This window comes from Vigna radiata, chromosome 3, assembly GCF_000741045.1.
Source record: "Vigna radiata var. radiata cultivar VC1973A chromosome 3, Vradiata_ver6, whole genome shotgun sequence".
In the NCBI taxonomy this organism is placed as follows: Eukaryota; Viridiplantae; Streptophyta; class Magnoliopsida; order Fabales; family Fabaceae; genus Vigna; species Vigna radiata.
This window is the reverse complement of record NC_028353.1, coordinates 11913292-11928941: the sequence shown is the minus strand read 5'-3', so window position 1 is coordinate 11928941 and position 15650 is coordinate 11913292. Positions and strand designations below refer to the sequence as shown.

General features: G+C 28.2%; 1 protein-coding gene across 1 annotated transcript; it reads left to right on the top strand.

Annotated features, from left to right (window-relative positions):
* The first annotated feature begins 8832 nt into the window (after nucleotides 1–8832).
* On the top strand, nucleotides 8833–13748 carry LOC106757890 (two-component response regulator ARR12). The gene is made up of 6 exons (XM_014640741.2): nucleotides 8833–9522; nucleotides 9891–10043; nucleotides 10280–10681; nucleotides 10803–10879; nucleotides 11208–12386; nucleotides 13417–13748. The coding sequence occupies exons 1-6, from the start codon at nucleotides 9375–9377 to the stop codon at nucleotides 13489–13491; spliced, it is 2034 nt and encodes a 677-aa protein (XP_014496227.1). The 5' UTR covers nucleotides 8833–9374; the 3' UTR covers nucleotides 13492–13748.
* The last annotated feature ends 1902 nt before the right edge of the window (nucleotides 13749–15650 follow it).

The window sequence follows — 15650 nt, the reverse complement described above, 5'->3', positions numbered from 1 at the left end:
TTAAAACATAATATAATGTTAAAAATTATAGATATTATATGTAAAAAAAAACACACATATATATAAACATTTTTCTAGAAATTTAGAACAAAATTTTACCATTTATTAAGTAATTTGAAAAGAAAAAAATATATTCAAAAGTGAAAATAAGATTGAATCAAACTTATTTAAGAAAATATATCACAAGTTCAAAAATTTGAGTCATGTAAATGTTCCATTAATGAGACATGTAAACGTTCCATTAATGTAAAGAGAGAAAGAGAAAGAGAAAGATTCTTAAGGATAGTGGGGAGGTATAGTGTATTTTTGGAATAAAAGAAAATAGTGGGGAGGTGTACAATATTTTTGAAATAAATTAAAATAGTGCGGAGGTGAAGGACCCACTTGGGGAGGTGGAGGGAGCAACACCCCTATTAGAATCAATATTGAATGACTTGTCCAGTATTGTATAAATGGCAACATCAGCCCAATTCTGGATTGTTTGATTTAAGCGATTTGGGTTTCGGACATTGGGATTTTCTACATTTTGTGTTTCTTGTAGGTTGAATTGAAATAGAAGGCACGATAGTAGTTAGGGTTCCTCTGTGTTTGAATTTGTAGGTCTATTTATGGTTGCAAATAGGTCGATGATGGTGGCGACACAATTTCAGGGTTTTTTCGTCATGCAATTTCATGTGGAAGAGGGTGGTTGCACGAGAACGGTGCTGCTTGAAGGTTGAAGGAGGTTCTTGTGAGTGGATTTAGTTTCTGATGGAGGAGTAAGTCGCGAGATTGATTTGTGAATTTGGAGATTCTCATGGTTGACGATGAAGGTTTCAAGAAATTGGAGATTTAGGATTTCTGAAACTTGAGGATTTAGGGTCTGCTGCATGTTATGGAGAATTTGTGGTTGATGAAAGAACGAAGGAGCTCTCACGCCAAATTGAAGACCAATTTCATCGTATTCTTTGACCCCAATTTAACCCTAACCGCGAAACCTAATTGTAATTTCCTTTTATACAATAATTTAAACTTTTACCATTGCCACGTCAATTGGGTTGACGTTGCCATAATGCAAAACTGAATAGTTCATTTAAAATTGGCTTAGGTGAACATTAAGTCGTTAGAATTTTAAAAGCCTATCAAAAAAAAAAAAGATCAATTTAAACAGTTTTTATAAAAGATGAGACCATTTTGAACAACTCAAAAATAAGAGAACCACTCTAAACAAAACTAACCAAAGATCAATTTAAACTGTTTTTATAAAAGATGAGACCGTTTTGAACAACTCAAAAAATAAGAGAACCACTCTAAACAAAACTAACAAAAAAAAAACGAAAATATAAACTTCTTATAAACTCTACCTTTTAACTTTTTTATGTAAAAAAATTAGAGTATAGAAGAATAAAAGTAAAATAATAATAATAAATAATAACAATAATAATAGTACCAACAATAATATTAATAAGAATATTAATAATAGCAATATAATAATAACAATAATCATTATAATAATATTATCATTACTTCTAACAACAATAATAAAAGTTGTGGTAACAGTTATACTAAAAATAATAAAAGTAATACTACTACTAATTTGTAATACTTGTAATAGGATATATATATATATATATATATATATATATATATATATATATATATATATATATATATATATATAATTACCAATAAAGATAACTAATGTTAGCAAAATAATTATGTTTAACTATTACTATTAATTTAAAATTAAAAAATTCAAGAGATGTTTAAAAAGAAAAATGATTGTGAAAGCATGTTTTTATGATGATTTATATTAGGTTTATTCATTCAAATAATTCCTATTTTTGGTGACTTTTCTTAAATAGGTTTCTCACTTTTTTTTTTTGTCTCAATTGAATTTCTATTTCCGAAAAACTGAAGCAATTAAGTCATTGCAGTTAGTTTCATACTAACACCGCTAAAGAGGCTACCACGTGTCAGCTCGTGATTCTTTTTAATTTTTTAAATATTTTTTTAATTATTTTTATTTTTAAATAAAACAAATTTGTCACATGTCAAGTTGATATTATGTCACGTAATGATAGTGTGACATGACACTTACAATGCCATGTCACTCTCAGGCCACATGTCATTTCATTTGTCTCAATTTGGTTCCTATATTTTTATTTTGTCTCAATTTGGTTCATGTATTTTTATTTTGTCTAAATTTTGTCCTAATATTTTTAAAAATTAGACAATTTTGTTTCTCTCCTAATTCAAATAAATTTAATTGGTATATAAATCTTTACAAAAAATTTTATACGAATTGATGTTGTTTTTTTTATACAAATTGTTGGAGTCCAGTAAGGGTCACATGTGTTATATCATATTTCAAAAAACCTAGCATTACCGTAAGTGATTTTCATTATGTGTTTTACAACAAAATATGAAAAATAAAAGTATGTTGCTTGTATAAGTATCATATCTTGTTAGATGTATTTGTTTGATGAACTCGTACTTAGAAAGACATTGAGATATGTAATCTTTAACATTTCATAGCACAACATAATCTATAAATGTTTATATCATGGTTTTATAGATAATGTTCTTCATTTGAATTATCTAGTAAGAAACACCAACATAAAGTGTAGTAAAGTTATCAAATATAAGGAACTCATTTGAAAATACTACTAGACATATTAGATAAAAGTTATATGACCTAGGTTTGATAAATCATGACAAGTATCACATATTTCTTCAAGAAGAAAGTTGCATTTAACGTTCAATAAAAGGACTTTATTACAACTTTCTTTGTCTACGAGGACAAACACAACTTGAAGAACAAAAAACTATACAACAACTAGAAAGGATTTACAATGGCTATATTTGTCGAGACCTTTATAAATTGAAGACATCTTAAAAAAGAAAGGATAACATCAAAAAAGAAAATTTAAGTGAAAATGCTTATGACAATCATGTTCTCTGGCTTATGCAATGTCTTTTTATAAAACACCTTATTGTTCTTTAGAAATATGAAAGAGTGAACTTAACCTTTAAACCCTCTTTTAGTTAGCATATTTACGATCTTTTGAGCACTTTTTTTCAATCATGTCTTAACTCGAAGTGACTATTTATCCAAACAATACTTAAATCTTAGCTAGGATTGGTTGTTTGTCAAAAAAAAAAAAATACACTAAGTTTTTAGTAGGGAATGACTGAGGTTCAAATAATACTTAACTTGTTCATTACAACACGAGTCTACATGGTGAAACTTGATGGAATTAATCAAGAACCAGACATAGTCTTGTTTATATATGAACCAATATAAAAATCTAAAGTGTAAATCTTTCTTGTCCTTTAGATTTTTCTAATTACATATTATATATCAAATTATTGACTAAGGTCTTTAAGAAGGAGATCCTTTTTACAAGGTTTGTGAAAATCCTTTTTGTAATGATCTTGTCAATGAACAATTGCACCTAATCAATTATTAGACTTAATTTCTTTTTAATTATATTAGACATTGCTCTTTTTAATTATTGTGAAAAATTTTAGTACACAATCAATCCTCCCTTCTTATGTATTTGACTTGTTTTCATAGTGTGTATCGACACTATATGGTGGAGTTTAAGAATGTCGTGTGATGTTTTAGCAAAACAAGTCATATAATTGACGGAGGGTTCAACTTCTCCTTATGTGTCACTATTCAAAGAGATTGAGTTTGTGACCATCAGTTTGTTGTTTGAAAGGTGAGCTAAAAACATTGTGCAAAAAGTTTGAAATTATTCTATTAATTATCCTAGTAAGGAATAATACCATTATAATGGTGGTCCTTTGAGAGTAGTTGAAAACATCTTGCAATGCACCTCCAAATTATAGGAAAACAAATTCCCCTGTGTCATATATGCTTTCAGATGCATGCCCAGGTTTGGTGGATCACCATGTTTCTCAATATTGGGACACTTCCACTTCTAAGGAAGCGTGATGCTCATAATTTTAAAGTTGAACATATGGAAGCCATCAATAATTCGCTCAATAAAATCATCCATACGATGACTTGTGTTGTTGTTGGTCATATTTACGAGACTCTTATTAATCTCAAATCCATTGATTTTTCTCTACTTATTGATGTTGTAAATTGGTGATTGTATGTTAAATGGTTTCTTCATTCTTTTCCTTATGTGTTTTAAGGGTATTGATGAATGATTTGTCCATATCAAAATTGAATGAAGACGTAATAGTAGTTTTACTTTTAGTAAGAAAAATACGATAAGTGATATGAAAAAAAAAATCTTAGGTTCCACAGTTGATATAAATTATTACTATCAGAAAGAAGTTGTTGAAAGGGGGAGCTTTTCCCTTCTAAAGTTGATAAAATGTTTTCGATGATGAATTAATCATATGTTTTTTCTTGGCAATAATATTGATGGATCAATGCTTAAAATCAAATTAGAATCATATTAGACACATACATCATGTATAGAAGAACATAATTAGCCTAGATAATACATATATGCATAAATCTGATGCTATTAATCGATTAAGAGGTTTATAATTCAATTTAAGCACATCAGAATTCATAAAAAGTAAAATAGGATAAAATTGTATGTTTTAATCGATTAGATTAATAATGTAATTGATTAAAACAGAAACTTTAGCCTAATTGGTTAAGGTTTTTACCTGATCGATTAAGTTACACCAGAATGTCATGTCCTATATGTGTGTGTGTTGAAACCTGTTTCATTACGAATTTCACTTGCAATCTTTTGACAAAGCTTTGAGTTTGAAAATAGGAACAGATCAAGAAGTATTCAGAAACACTCTTGGAGGATTAAATCAACACTTGTGAAGAAATCTCAAGAAATCTCCAAGGTTTCAAGAAAGAAAAGAAGAATTGTAATATCTTTACCATTGTTTGTGTTTTTAGGTTCATTTAGTGTTATTTTTCAATTGTTACCTTAATTGTGTAAGCAAGGTTTAAGAGAGTAAGTGTAATCCTTTCTTGGTTTTATTATTTTGCATTAGAGTATATGTGAAAATACAAATTGAGGGATATCTTTATTATTCTTGACTCATGATTTTTCTAGTCAATTTCTCTTCAATTAAGGTTGTTGAAAAAAAACTAGATATTATGCCAAATTCAAGAGCTAAAACCATTATAAATTCCTGCGCTATTGTTTGCATTTTATCTTGTATGTTCAATAACCATTGTGTGGTGATTTCGAAAACAAAGATTTTCAAAATTTATAATTTTTTTTTAAAATCCAATTCATCTTTTTTTACTTGAAATATAAGAAATGTATTTCTAAGTTGCACTTAAAAATAGAAAGAATGATGTCATAGTAAAATTGAACTATTTTCTTAAAGAAGAAAAATTGACCTTTAAAAAATTAACTTACTCAAATTCGTATATTAATTGAAAAACAGTGAGTGATTATTATTATTATTTTTTTGTAAAATTATGATTTTATAAATTTCTGAATTATAAAATAAAACTTAACAATCGAAAGATAGATTTAGTTAACAAATACATAAATAATATCTTATATCTTAGTAATAGGTAGTTATTACTTATGGGTAATTAAAGATGCATTGTTTTTATTCAAGTTATTCACACACATATATATTTATATAAATAAAAGATATATTATGAATATATAATGAATTATATGTCCATTATATATGATTATATTTCATAGTTACTAGATAAAATTATTAGTAAATATTTTTTATAAGAGAAAAAATAAAACAGCTCACGAATTTTACTATTGAATATCTTTCCCAGCATAATCAATCCTTTAGACAAGAAAAGGAATCAAATTGGTAGTCCATGTTATATATATATATATAAGAAAATAAAATTATTTTCAAAATATAAGCAGATCTTATCTAATTTTATTTCATTTGACAATAGTTTTATTTAAAATATCCTCAATTAAATTCTTATATTCGATTGCATCATCATTATCCATACTTTCTATTTATGACAAAAATATTTTAAAAAAATATTAGAATATTAGAAATATTTTTTTTTTAATTATTTCGTTGGTGTCAAATTTAGTTGAAAAGTTTCAAATATATTTTTATTTGATTTTCTTTCCAATCAAGTACCAACTTTTGAAAAATCGATTCAATTAGGTATTTTTCTTTAGTACCAATTATACTAAATACATGCCAACGATACTAAATACATGTTATATGTCCTTTTGTATTTTTTTATCTTATTTTTTAATTATTTTGAATTTTCTTTTGCTTTTCTTGTATTAAATTTATAGCATGTCAGGTGGAATTGTTAGTGTCACTTAACACTAACGATTAGACATGTTAATTCTAATGTTGCGTGTTATTTTTTATATTTAATTCAATTTTTATGTATATTTTTGTGGTTTAATTTAATTATAATTTTTTAAAATCAAAGTAACATTATCCTCTTCGTATTGAAATTAAATTTATAATTTATATAAAATACTATACTAATATTTTTATTAAAATTGAATTTTAACTTATTAGATTAAAATAATTAAAGTAATTACACATTAAATTAGTTTATTGATGTAACAATAGATATTAATCATTTAAATTATTGTATATTTTTATTTTTTTAATTATATAATAAAACTTGATTTTTTTAATTATATAATAAAACTTGATTTTTTTAATTATTTTTATTTTAAATTTTAATATTTTTAAGTCATACAAATATCTATATTTTATTTTGAGTTAGATAATACTTTGTTATTTATTATATAAATATTATTATATTTATTTAAATTTAAGTTTTATTGAAAAAAGAGTAAGTTTTTAAAATTTCTATATTATTATTAATCTATATTTTTTTTATAAGATTAAAATAATTTATTTAAATAAAATTCAATAATACCAATAGAGTTATTTTAAAAATATTTAATAAAAAATTAATTTCAATATAAATATCAATATAAAATTTATATGAATAATAAATTTAAGAAAAATAACATTGTTTAATTAAAAAAGTATTAAAATTGAATTAAATAGAAAAACGTATATAAAAATTGACTTAAATACAAAAATTGATACATAACACTCCCAGTGATATGTTGCACCATGAGTATCACGTGACACACCACATACATTATACATAGCATATAGACAACAAAACTGTTTTAAAAGAATTTAAAAATAAAAGATAAATAAAATTAGAAATTAATACGTAATATATAATCTACCACCGTTGATAAAGTAATAATGAAAATAATCTAATTGAATAATTTTTTAAAAGTTGAAATAAAAATTCAATAAACTTAGAAATCTTTTATTAAGTTTTTTTTTTTAATAAGTTGAAGAAAATAGTTTTAACTTTGAAATTGGAATATTGCATAACAACCGACAAAGGCATGAGTTTAACTTTTACTTTAATAGGTAAATTGAAAAACCAGAATAACTAATAATAATTAATTAGCGTAATTAGATGTTAATGATGATGATTGGGATTTGTTTAATAATTAATGTAAGAGAATATGCCAAAACAACTTTCCACCTGTGTGGGTCAACCCACTAACTTCCACTTCATCTCACAAACACCATTAACTAATTCCCACTCAAATTAACAATAAATTCATAAAAAATATTTATTTATTTTTACTTTCTTAACTATCAACTTTTTATATATTTAATTTCATAAGCTAAATAGTCAATTTTATACATAACTATTACATAACAAAGTCACAACATTGTTTTATAAAAATCTTCAATTCAGATAATTTCGTTTCAAATTTATTAATATTTAAGGTAATTAAATACGTATTTAACTTTCAGGATTTGTGTCATAAATTTCTTAAGAAGAAATTTAAATTAATATACAGTTAATTTTGAAAGAACAATCAATTATTGTAATTTTACAAAACAAAAATAAAAAAAATAAAAGATTCTAATAACATATAACTTTAATTTTAAACACTTGTAACATTCTTATTTTTATTATACTAAAAATGACAATATTTATTTAATTTTTAAAATATTACATATATCTCTATAAAAATTTGTCATAAAAGTAAAAAATAGGCACATTTTGTACAACCCAAAAAGAAAATTTCATATACTTTCACTAATATTCCTTTAAAAGCCAAAAAAAAGAAGAAGAAAGGTTGTATCCTTGGGTTCAAAATATATATTTTCCTATTATAGTTGATTATTTTAAGAGACTTTTATTATTAAGGAATTTAATTTGTTGTTGTGAATTTAAATACGATATATTATATTCATTTACTTTTATAACTACTTAATTTTGTTATATGTTATGGTTTTTATGAGGTTTTCAAAAGAAATTCAAATTTTATAAGTTTGTTTATAATTTTATATTTCTATTAATATCGATCAATATACTATATCACATAGTATTAAAGATAAATTGAAAAATATTTTATTAAAAGCAGGTTAATCCTGATTAGATTTTAACCCATGTATTCAGCAATCAATGACTTTTTGTAATAAAACCATGGAATTAAAAAAAAATATTTAAAGGAAAATATTCTCCTGAAAAGTTTTTGACCATATTCCATGTACAGAAACCTTAAAATGGTATATACATTTAAAAAGAAATAGTTATAGCAGATTACCTTAATATGAAGATTCTTGTTGAGATTTTTCTGAATTTCTAGAGATGATATTTTACTGGGTTGACTAGAAGGCGCACTTTGGGTAATCAATATTTAGCAGTGAATTTAAATCGCATTAAAGATGAATAAGCAAAGAAGAAGAAGTTGTGGCATTTATGTTTTGAATAATCATAGGATGCATTCATAGTAGACATGATTGGAATGATTTGGAAAAATGATGTCTTTATAGTTTTTGGTTTGACTAGGGCATAGGGGTGTTTGGAGGGAGCATTTGCATCAATGAGCATTTCTCTATCAGTCCCCAAAAGGGTTTAATTGGGAACATGTCACACTGGCATTGGCGTGAAGAGGAGAGAGAAATTGGGGAATGTCATGAATTAAAAACTAGAGAGGGTGGAAGCAAGCTGCATTATTGTATTGTATTTTGCATTTGCATCAGCGATTAACTAATAATTAAAGTCAAAGGCTTTTTTTCCCTGTTTCTTTGGTAGAAAAAGTGAAGGACAAATAACAGAGCAGACAGAGAAAGAGAGAGAGAAAGAGATGGAGAGAGAGAGATTTCAGTAAAATACTAAATGATTTATGTTTTTGTTTTGCTGGCTTCAAATCCATCACTGTCCATTTTCTACAGGTTTCGTAACCTTGTTCCAGTTTCGCATTTTTTTCCCCTTTCTTTCTTGCCCTTTTGATTCTTGGTGAAAGAGAGGCCTTGGGATCAAAGTTTTCGTTTTCAAGATTGAAGCTTTTGGGTCTGTGAGTTCTGATCTCTGCATAAGAGTCCTGTTCTTTCATCTGGGTGTGTTGGTTTACTTCTGGCTCGACATGGCTGTGGAAAATCAAAGGGATCATTTGGGGGATGAAGATGGGGGTGGTGACCGTTTTCCCGTGGGTATGCGTGTTCTTGCAGTGGATGACGACCCACTTTGTCTCAAAGTGTTGGAGAATCTGCTTCGCAAATGCCAGTATCAGGGTTCGTTGCTTTTAATCATTTTTGTTAAGCAAGAATTTGTGTGTCCTCAACTTAGGCACAGCTAGGCTTGCCCTGTAAAAACTGACATTGCGTATGAATACAGTGTTTGGTGTTTTGTATGTATTGACCTGACCTTTTGGTTTTTTGTTTTTCTGCAAGATATAAAAATTCTTACTTCTCCTAAAGTTGAAGGCTTTGGTACAAATTTGAATATTTTCTTGAATGAAGTTCTTGAATTCTTACATTTAGAGCTATTAGTTGACCAATCTGTGTAGGCCCTGGGTATGGGGGGCATTGATCTGCTTTGATAGTTTACGATGTCTTTGACTTTGCCAAATCTCATATCTGATTTGTTGCTATTGTTGCAGTTACTACAACTAATCAGGCAGTTGAGGCTCTGAAAATGTTGAGGGAAAACAGAAACAAGTTTGACCTTGTAATCAGCGATGTGAATATGCCTGACATGGACGGATTTAAGCTCCTTGAGTTGGTAGGACTTGAAATGGACCTCCCTGTCATCAGTAAGTTTACACTTCTTTTAACTTATCATGCATTTGACCTGAGTTTTTCCTAACCATATTATGAGGGTTTGGTGTATAATTGAAGGTAATCCCATTTACAAAGTCCGCTTGTTTAAATAGTGTTCCTTTTGTTTTCCCCAAAATTAGGGAGTTTAATGTTTATCATCCAAATCTAACTATAATGGGTTGAATGTATTGTTGACTGACATAAGTTATTATGGTTTATGATGTTCCAGTGTTGTCAGCACACAGTGATACAAAGCTGGTGATGCAGGGTGTTACACATGGGGCTTGTGACTATTTACTGAAACCTGTTCGAATTGAAGAGCTGAAGAACATATGGCAGCATGTGGTCCGAAGAAAGAATTTTGATGGCAGGGATCAGAGCAAGGCTTCCAATGATGAAAAGGCTCTGAATATTGCTGGGGAAGGTAGTCTAAGCCTAAGATCAGAAAACAGTGCTGACCAGAATAAAAGGCTTGGTAAAAAAAGGAAGGACCAGAGTGAGGAAGAAGACGATGATGGGGAAGGGAATGGAGATGATGATGACCCCTCAGCACAGAAGAAACCTCGTGTTGTTTGGTCTGTTGAGCTGCATAGAAAATTTGTTGCTGCTGTTAATCAACTTGGCCTAGAAAGTAAGTTAGTGAAAGCAAAAGATAAGGTTCCCAATTTGTTAGACTTCAGTTCATTATAACTTCATATCTCAAAATGAGTACTATAATCCCTGGTGCCATGTTTATTCACCTTTTACTGCAGAGGCTGTTCCCAAGAAAATTCTTGACCTGATGAATGTTGAAGGGCTTACCAGGGAAAATGTGGCAAGCCATCTACAGGTATAGGTTTTGTAGCTATTATTATAATTGTTTTATTCTGTTGTTGACAGATCAAGGATGCAAAATCTTCTAGATCAGACGATTCTTTAAATTTTTGTGATGAAAGTATTATGAAAAAGAGTATGTACAGCGAAATAGTAACTCTGGGAAAGTGTATAGCAATGTCAGCTATGAAAGTGTTTTAAGACTTTTACTTCAACTTGATTGAAAGATGCTCTCAGTATAATGAAAGTGTTAAGACTTTGCACCTATGTGTGTTTGGCTTACTTGACAAAGTATACATTTAACTCTGTGCCATATTTTTCTTGCTGTTCATTCTGTGTTGCAGAAGTATAGACTTTATCTGAAAAAGGCAAACCATCAAGCTAACATGGTTGCTGCATTGGGTGGTAGTGATTCTTACTTACGAATGGGTTCAATCGATGGATTTGGAGATTTTTGCACCGCTTCTGGTTCTGGAAGGATCTCAAACACTACATTACCATCATATGCATCTTCTGGAATTTTCAGTAGGCTGAATTCCCCAGCTGGATTGAACATGCGAGGAATCAGTTCTTCTACACTTATCCGTCCTGTTCAGACCCAAAACATCAACAGCTCCTTAAACACACTTGGAAACATTCAGCCATCAATTTTTTCTGCAAATCAGAGCTCAAGTTTGTTACAGGGCATTCCAACATCAATTGAGCTTAACCAATCTAAGCAAAGCAACTGTTCAACCGGTTTATCGCAGCTAAGCCAAGTTGATTCAAGTGCATATACAGTTGCCTCTGGCTTCCCAGACAGTAGGGCTGCTACAGTTAATGGTCCAAACAATTCTCTATCATGTGGCTCAAATAATCATATAATCTTACAAGGAAATCCACAGCAAACACATGGCCCAGGAACATTTAGAAATCAGTCTTCTGTTAGATCAGCTTCCTTGAATGCAGAATCTTTTGGCATAGGTGGTTCTTCTAATATGTTGGATTATAATCGGTGCAACAAAAACTGGCAGAATGCGGCACAGCTATCCAAATTTCCGGCCAATTCCTCGCCATTGTGTGAGGCTTTCGGCAATGACCAACTGCCTCCCACTAGCATCAATGTTTCCAACTCAGGTACTCATATTGGCAACAGTCCGGTTGATTTTTCTTCCAGAATGGCAATGTCTGTTCCTTTGGAAGATGTACAGCCTTTAAGCTACGCACCACAACAAAGATGGGAAGAACATAAATTGGATTATGACCAAAACTTGAGTCGACCCTTCAATCCTGTAAATCCATATGCTTCTTCCAGTGCAGCAACAAGTTCTATGGGGCATGGCTTAAACCAAAATAACACAATTTGTAGCAATAGAATTAATGCATCTTTGGTTGGTCCATGCACTGATGTTGATAAATTCTCTTCTGACATTCCACTGAAGTCGAATGAAGCATACATTTTGGAGCAATTAAAGTCCCAAGAAGGATTTATGCAGAATACTTTTGGTACCTTGGATGACATAATGGGTGCAATGGTCAAAAGGGTATGATCAAATAGCCTACTCTTGTTTGTTCCATTCTTTAGAGGAAACCATCATGTTTCTTCCCTGTCTTTCAAATGATTTTCTTTTCGAATTTGATCATAAAGGATCGGTTTTTAGATCGCCATAATAAAAGCACAGTTGACTCTTTTCACAGGAACTACAAGATCACCCCTTTCTTTCTGGGGTGGCAAGATCACACTATTGGAGTTTTTTTTTTTCATGCTTTTCCGGGCTTCTGCTGTTTCTTATTTATGTTTGTGTAGCTGCTGTGCTTTTGTCAACTAGATCCAGATAATCAACAACTTAATTTTATTAGTTAAATCTACCCTTCAGAAATACTTTAAAAATTCAATATAACTAGTAAATGTTTGTTATCTGCAGTTTTTCACCTTGATCTAGATATCTATAAAGTTTTGTTAGACTATGTAAAAATAATACACTTTGCCTGGTTTTTATTTTATCTAGTACTACCATTTTGCAGTTACTTTTTTAACACATCGGGTGACTTTTTCATACGCAATGGAAAATGTGAAGGTTTATGCAGTTTATATATGCAGTAAATAAGATTTTAGGTTGAGCCTCGTGTCATTCGTTACATATTTTTTATCTAGCTCGTATTAGAAGGAAATGAATGTAAGTTCTTAACTGTGCAACTTTTTCTGTAGTTTTGCTCTTTTGGAATGAGTTAGCGATGCAAATCTTGCAAAGTTAAGGCAAACCAGTGTCAATTCAGTTAAACAGTACATGAGAAATCAAGTGATAGATCATTATATAAAATATTACCATATGTAGTCACATAATTTGCAGTTATATAAGGGTCATTTTCATTTTCTCATAAACTGTCTAAACTACAATCTTCTCAAACTATGCTGCATAATTACAATCAACCATTCATTTGTTGAGGTTGAAGTAGGTTTAAGTACATATACAACCAGTTATATATCCTTTGGTTTCTTCATTTATCTCCCTAAGAATTTATATAATTTGTATCCATTGTTAAACCATTTAAGGCAAGACTACTATGATGCAGGAACAAAATGAGTTAACTTTGTTGGATGGAGAAATTGGATTTGATGCCTCCTACCCTGTTGGATCATGCAACTGATTTGTTATTCAGCTTGAATTCAGGACCATTTATCTGTCTCTCTGGAGCTGATTGATTGTGTAGTTTCTTTGATGTACTTATTTTCATGTTCTGCCACTAAATTTATTGTCATGGTCAACATTGTTTCTATATTTGAGGACTTGTGTTAGCCATCATCTGTTCTATCTTGTTTTCAATCTTGTAGTGCATAAAAATTTTCTGTATTGGTTTAGATAAAATAATTGTAATATGAATGTGTTTCTTGCTGCTCTCTCTCACTTTTTTTTTTGGTTAACTTTGAATATACATGTTATTTCAAATATGCTTTGATATGAAAGTGTATATAGATTGAATATTTCAATTGGATGAAAATGTGATTAAACATTGAAGTGTTTTCTTTTGGACTTTTAAGGTAAAGTTATTTTTGTGGTGCATTTATCTATAGTCATCTGTAGAAGTTACTTTTGTTATCAATTAATGAGAAGTTTCAAACATTTTTTAAGAAATATTTATTTATGATAATTTTTTTAGATATTTTAAATTGAAAGGCTACCTTTTTTTGTAGATAATTTTTTTAACAATTTTAAATTGAATGGTGGTAAACATACTATTCATTTTTATCAAACATTCCAACATTAGAAACCTGATTTTATTCATTAATTATTTAGTTTGCTTTTTTTTTTAATTAGGTATATGCTTTTTGGGTTGGAGTAGAAAATGAATTTGTACTTATAGATATTGTCTAGACATGTTCGAATGTTGACAAAGAATACTTGGATTTAACAAGTACAAATAATATCTGATTTTCTAAATCATAGGATTAAGACAAGTATATATGTATAAACATGTATGTATATGTCTTGTTTTCATTTTCATATTTTTAAAATTACAAAAATACTCATGATTTATTATGGATGTTATTTTGAAATTTATTTAATTATAATTATAATGTCTTTACTATTATTTGACATTTAAGAGAAGAAAATGTGTTGCATCTTTTATGATATTATGTTTTCTTTTCTTTGACTATTTTTTTTTATAAATAGGTTATCTAATAAATATTTAAATAGGTATGAATATACTTATTACTCAAACAAAATCGTAACAGTTATGAGTATATGAATATAAGCATGTGCATCATTAAAAATATAATAGATGATAAAAATATCTCATACATTATAATAATTTTTTTGTATTGAATACATAAAATCCAATTAAAAAAATTTCAATAAAAAGCTGAACAAACTTGCAGAATGATTTGCAAACTTGCTATTTTTCTTATGAGTTTAACAACATTGGTAAATAGAGTAATTGTACATGCATTCATTTTCTAGAGGTTTTAATGGTTCTTTTGGAATTTCTTCTTCCAATCTAGTTGTGAAATTCATGCAATTTTTGTATTGACCAAATATTTAGTCTTTTGTATTTCAAAAAATATTTAATCTTAGTCGTGAGGAATTTAATTCCAAACAATACTCAACTACAATTTAGACAATAATCAATTTTAATCAAGAGTTATGTTTTTAAATAATTTTCAATCTTAATTAAAAGTGATTATAGTTCAAATAATACTCAATTTTAATCAATAATAACTATAGTTCAAACTTATCCACTTTTTGTATTAGAGTGATAATTTATCTAGCAAAACTTATAAAGTTGATCAAGAACTTAATATAACCTTAATTAATTGAAAAACTAGTATAAAAATATCAAGTATAAAAATATCAAACATAAATATTTCTTTTCCTTCTACACTCTTATATTATATGTTATTGAATTATCATCTAACTTTAAACAAATGATTATATCTTGAAAATATTTATATTCATTTAACATTACATTTGTATATCTTTGGTAAGAAGACTATCATGAAAAACACTTTGATAGCGAATTTATCAATTATAAACATCATCTATTTTTTTTTTTCATTATAATTAATAGTTTGAAATATTGCAAAAGGTTTCCACTTCTTGTATATTTTACCTATTTTTTACATAAATCAATATCTCTAAAATTCTAAACTCTTAAACACTTTCACAACCAAAATTAAATTCTATACATTTTAGCTAGTTCCTAATGTGTTTTCCTGTCATTATATATGTACATATAAATTTCATATAATCATTACTTCCCGAGTTGACTAATCAAAATCCAATTTTATATTCTAATATTATATTACA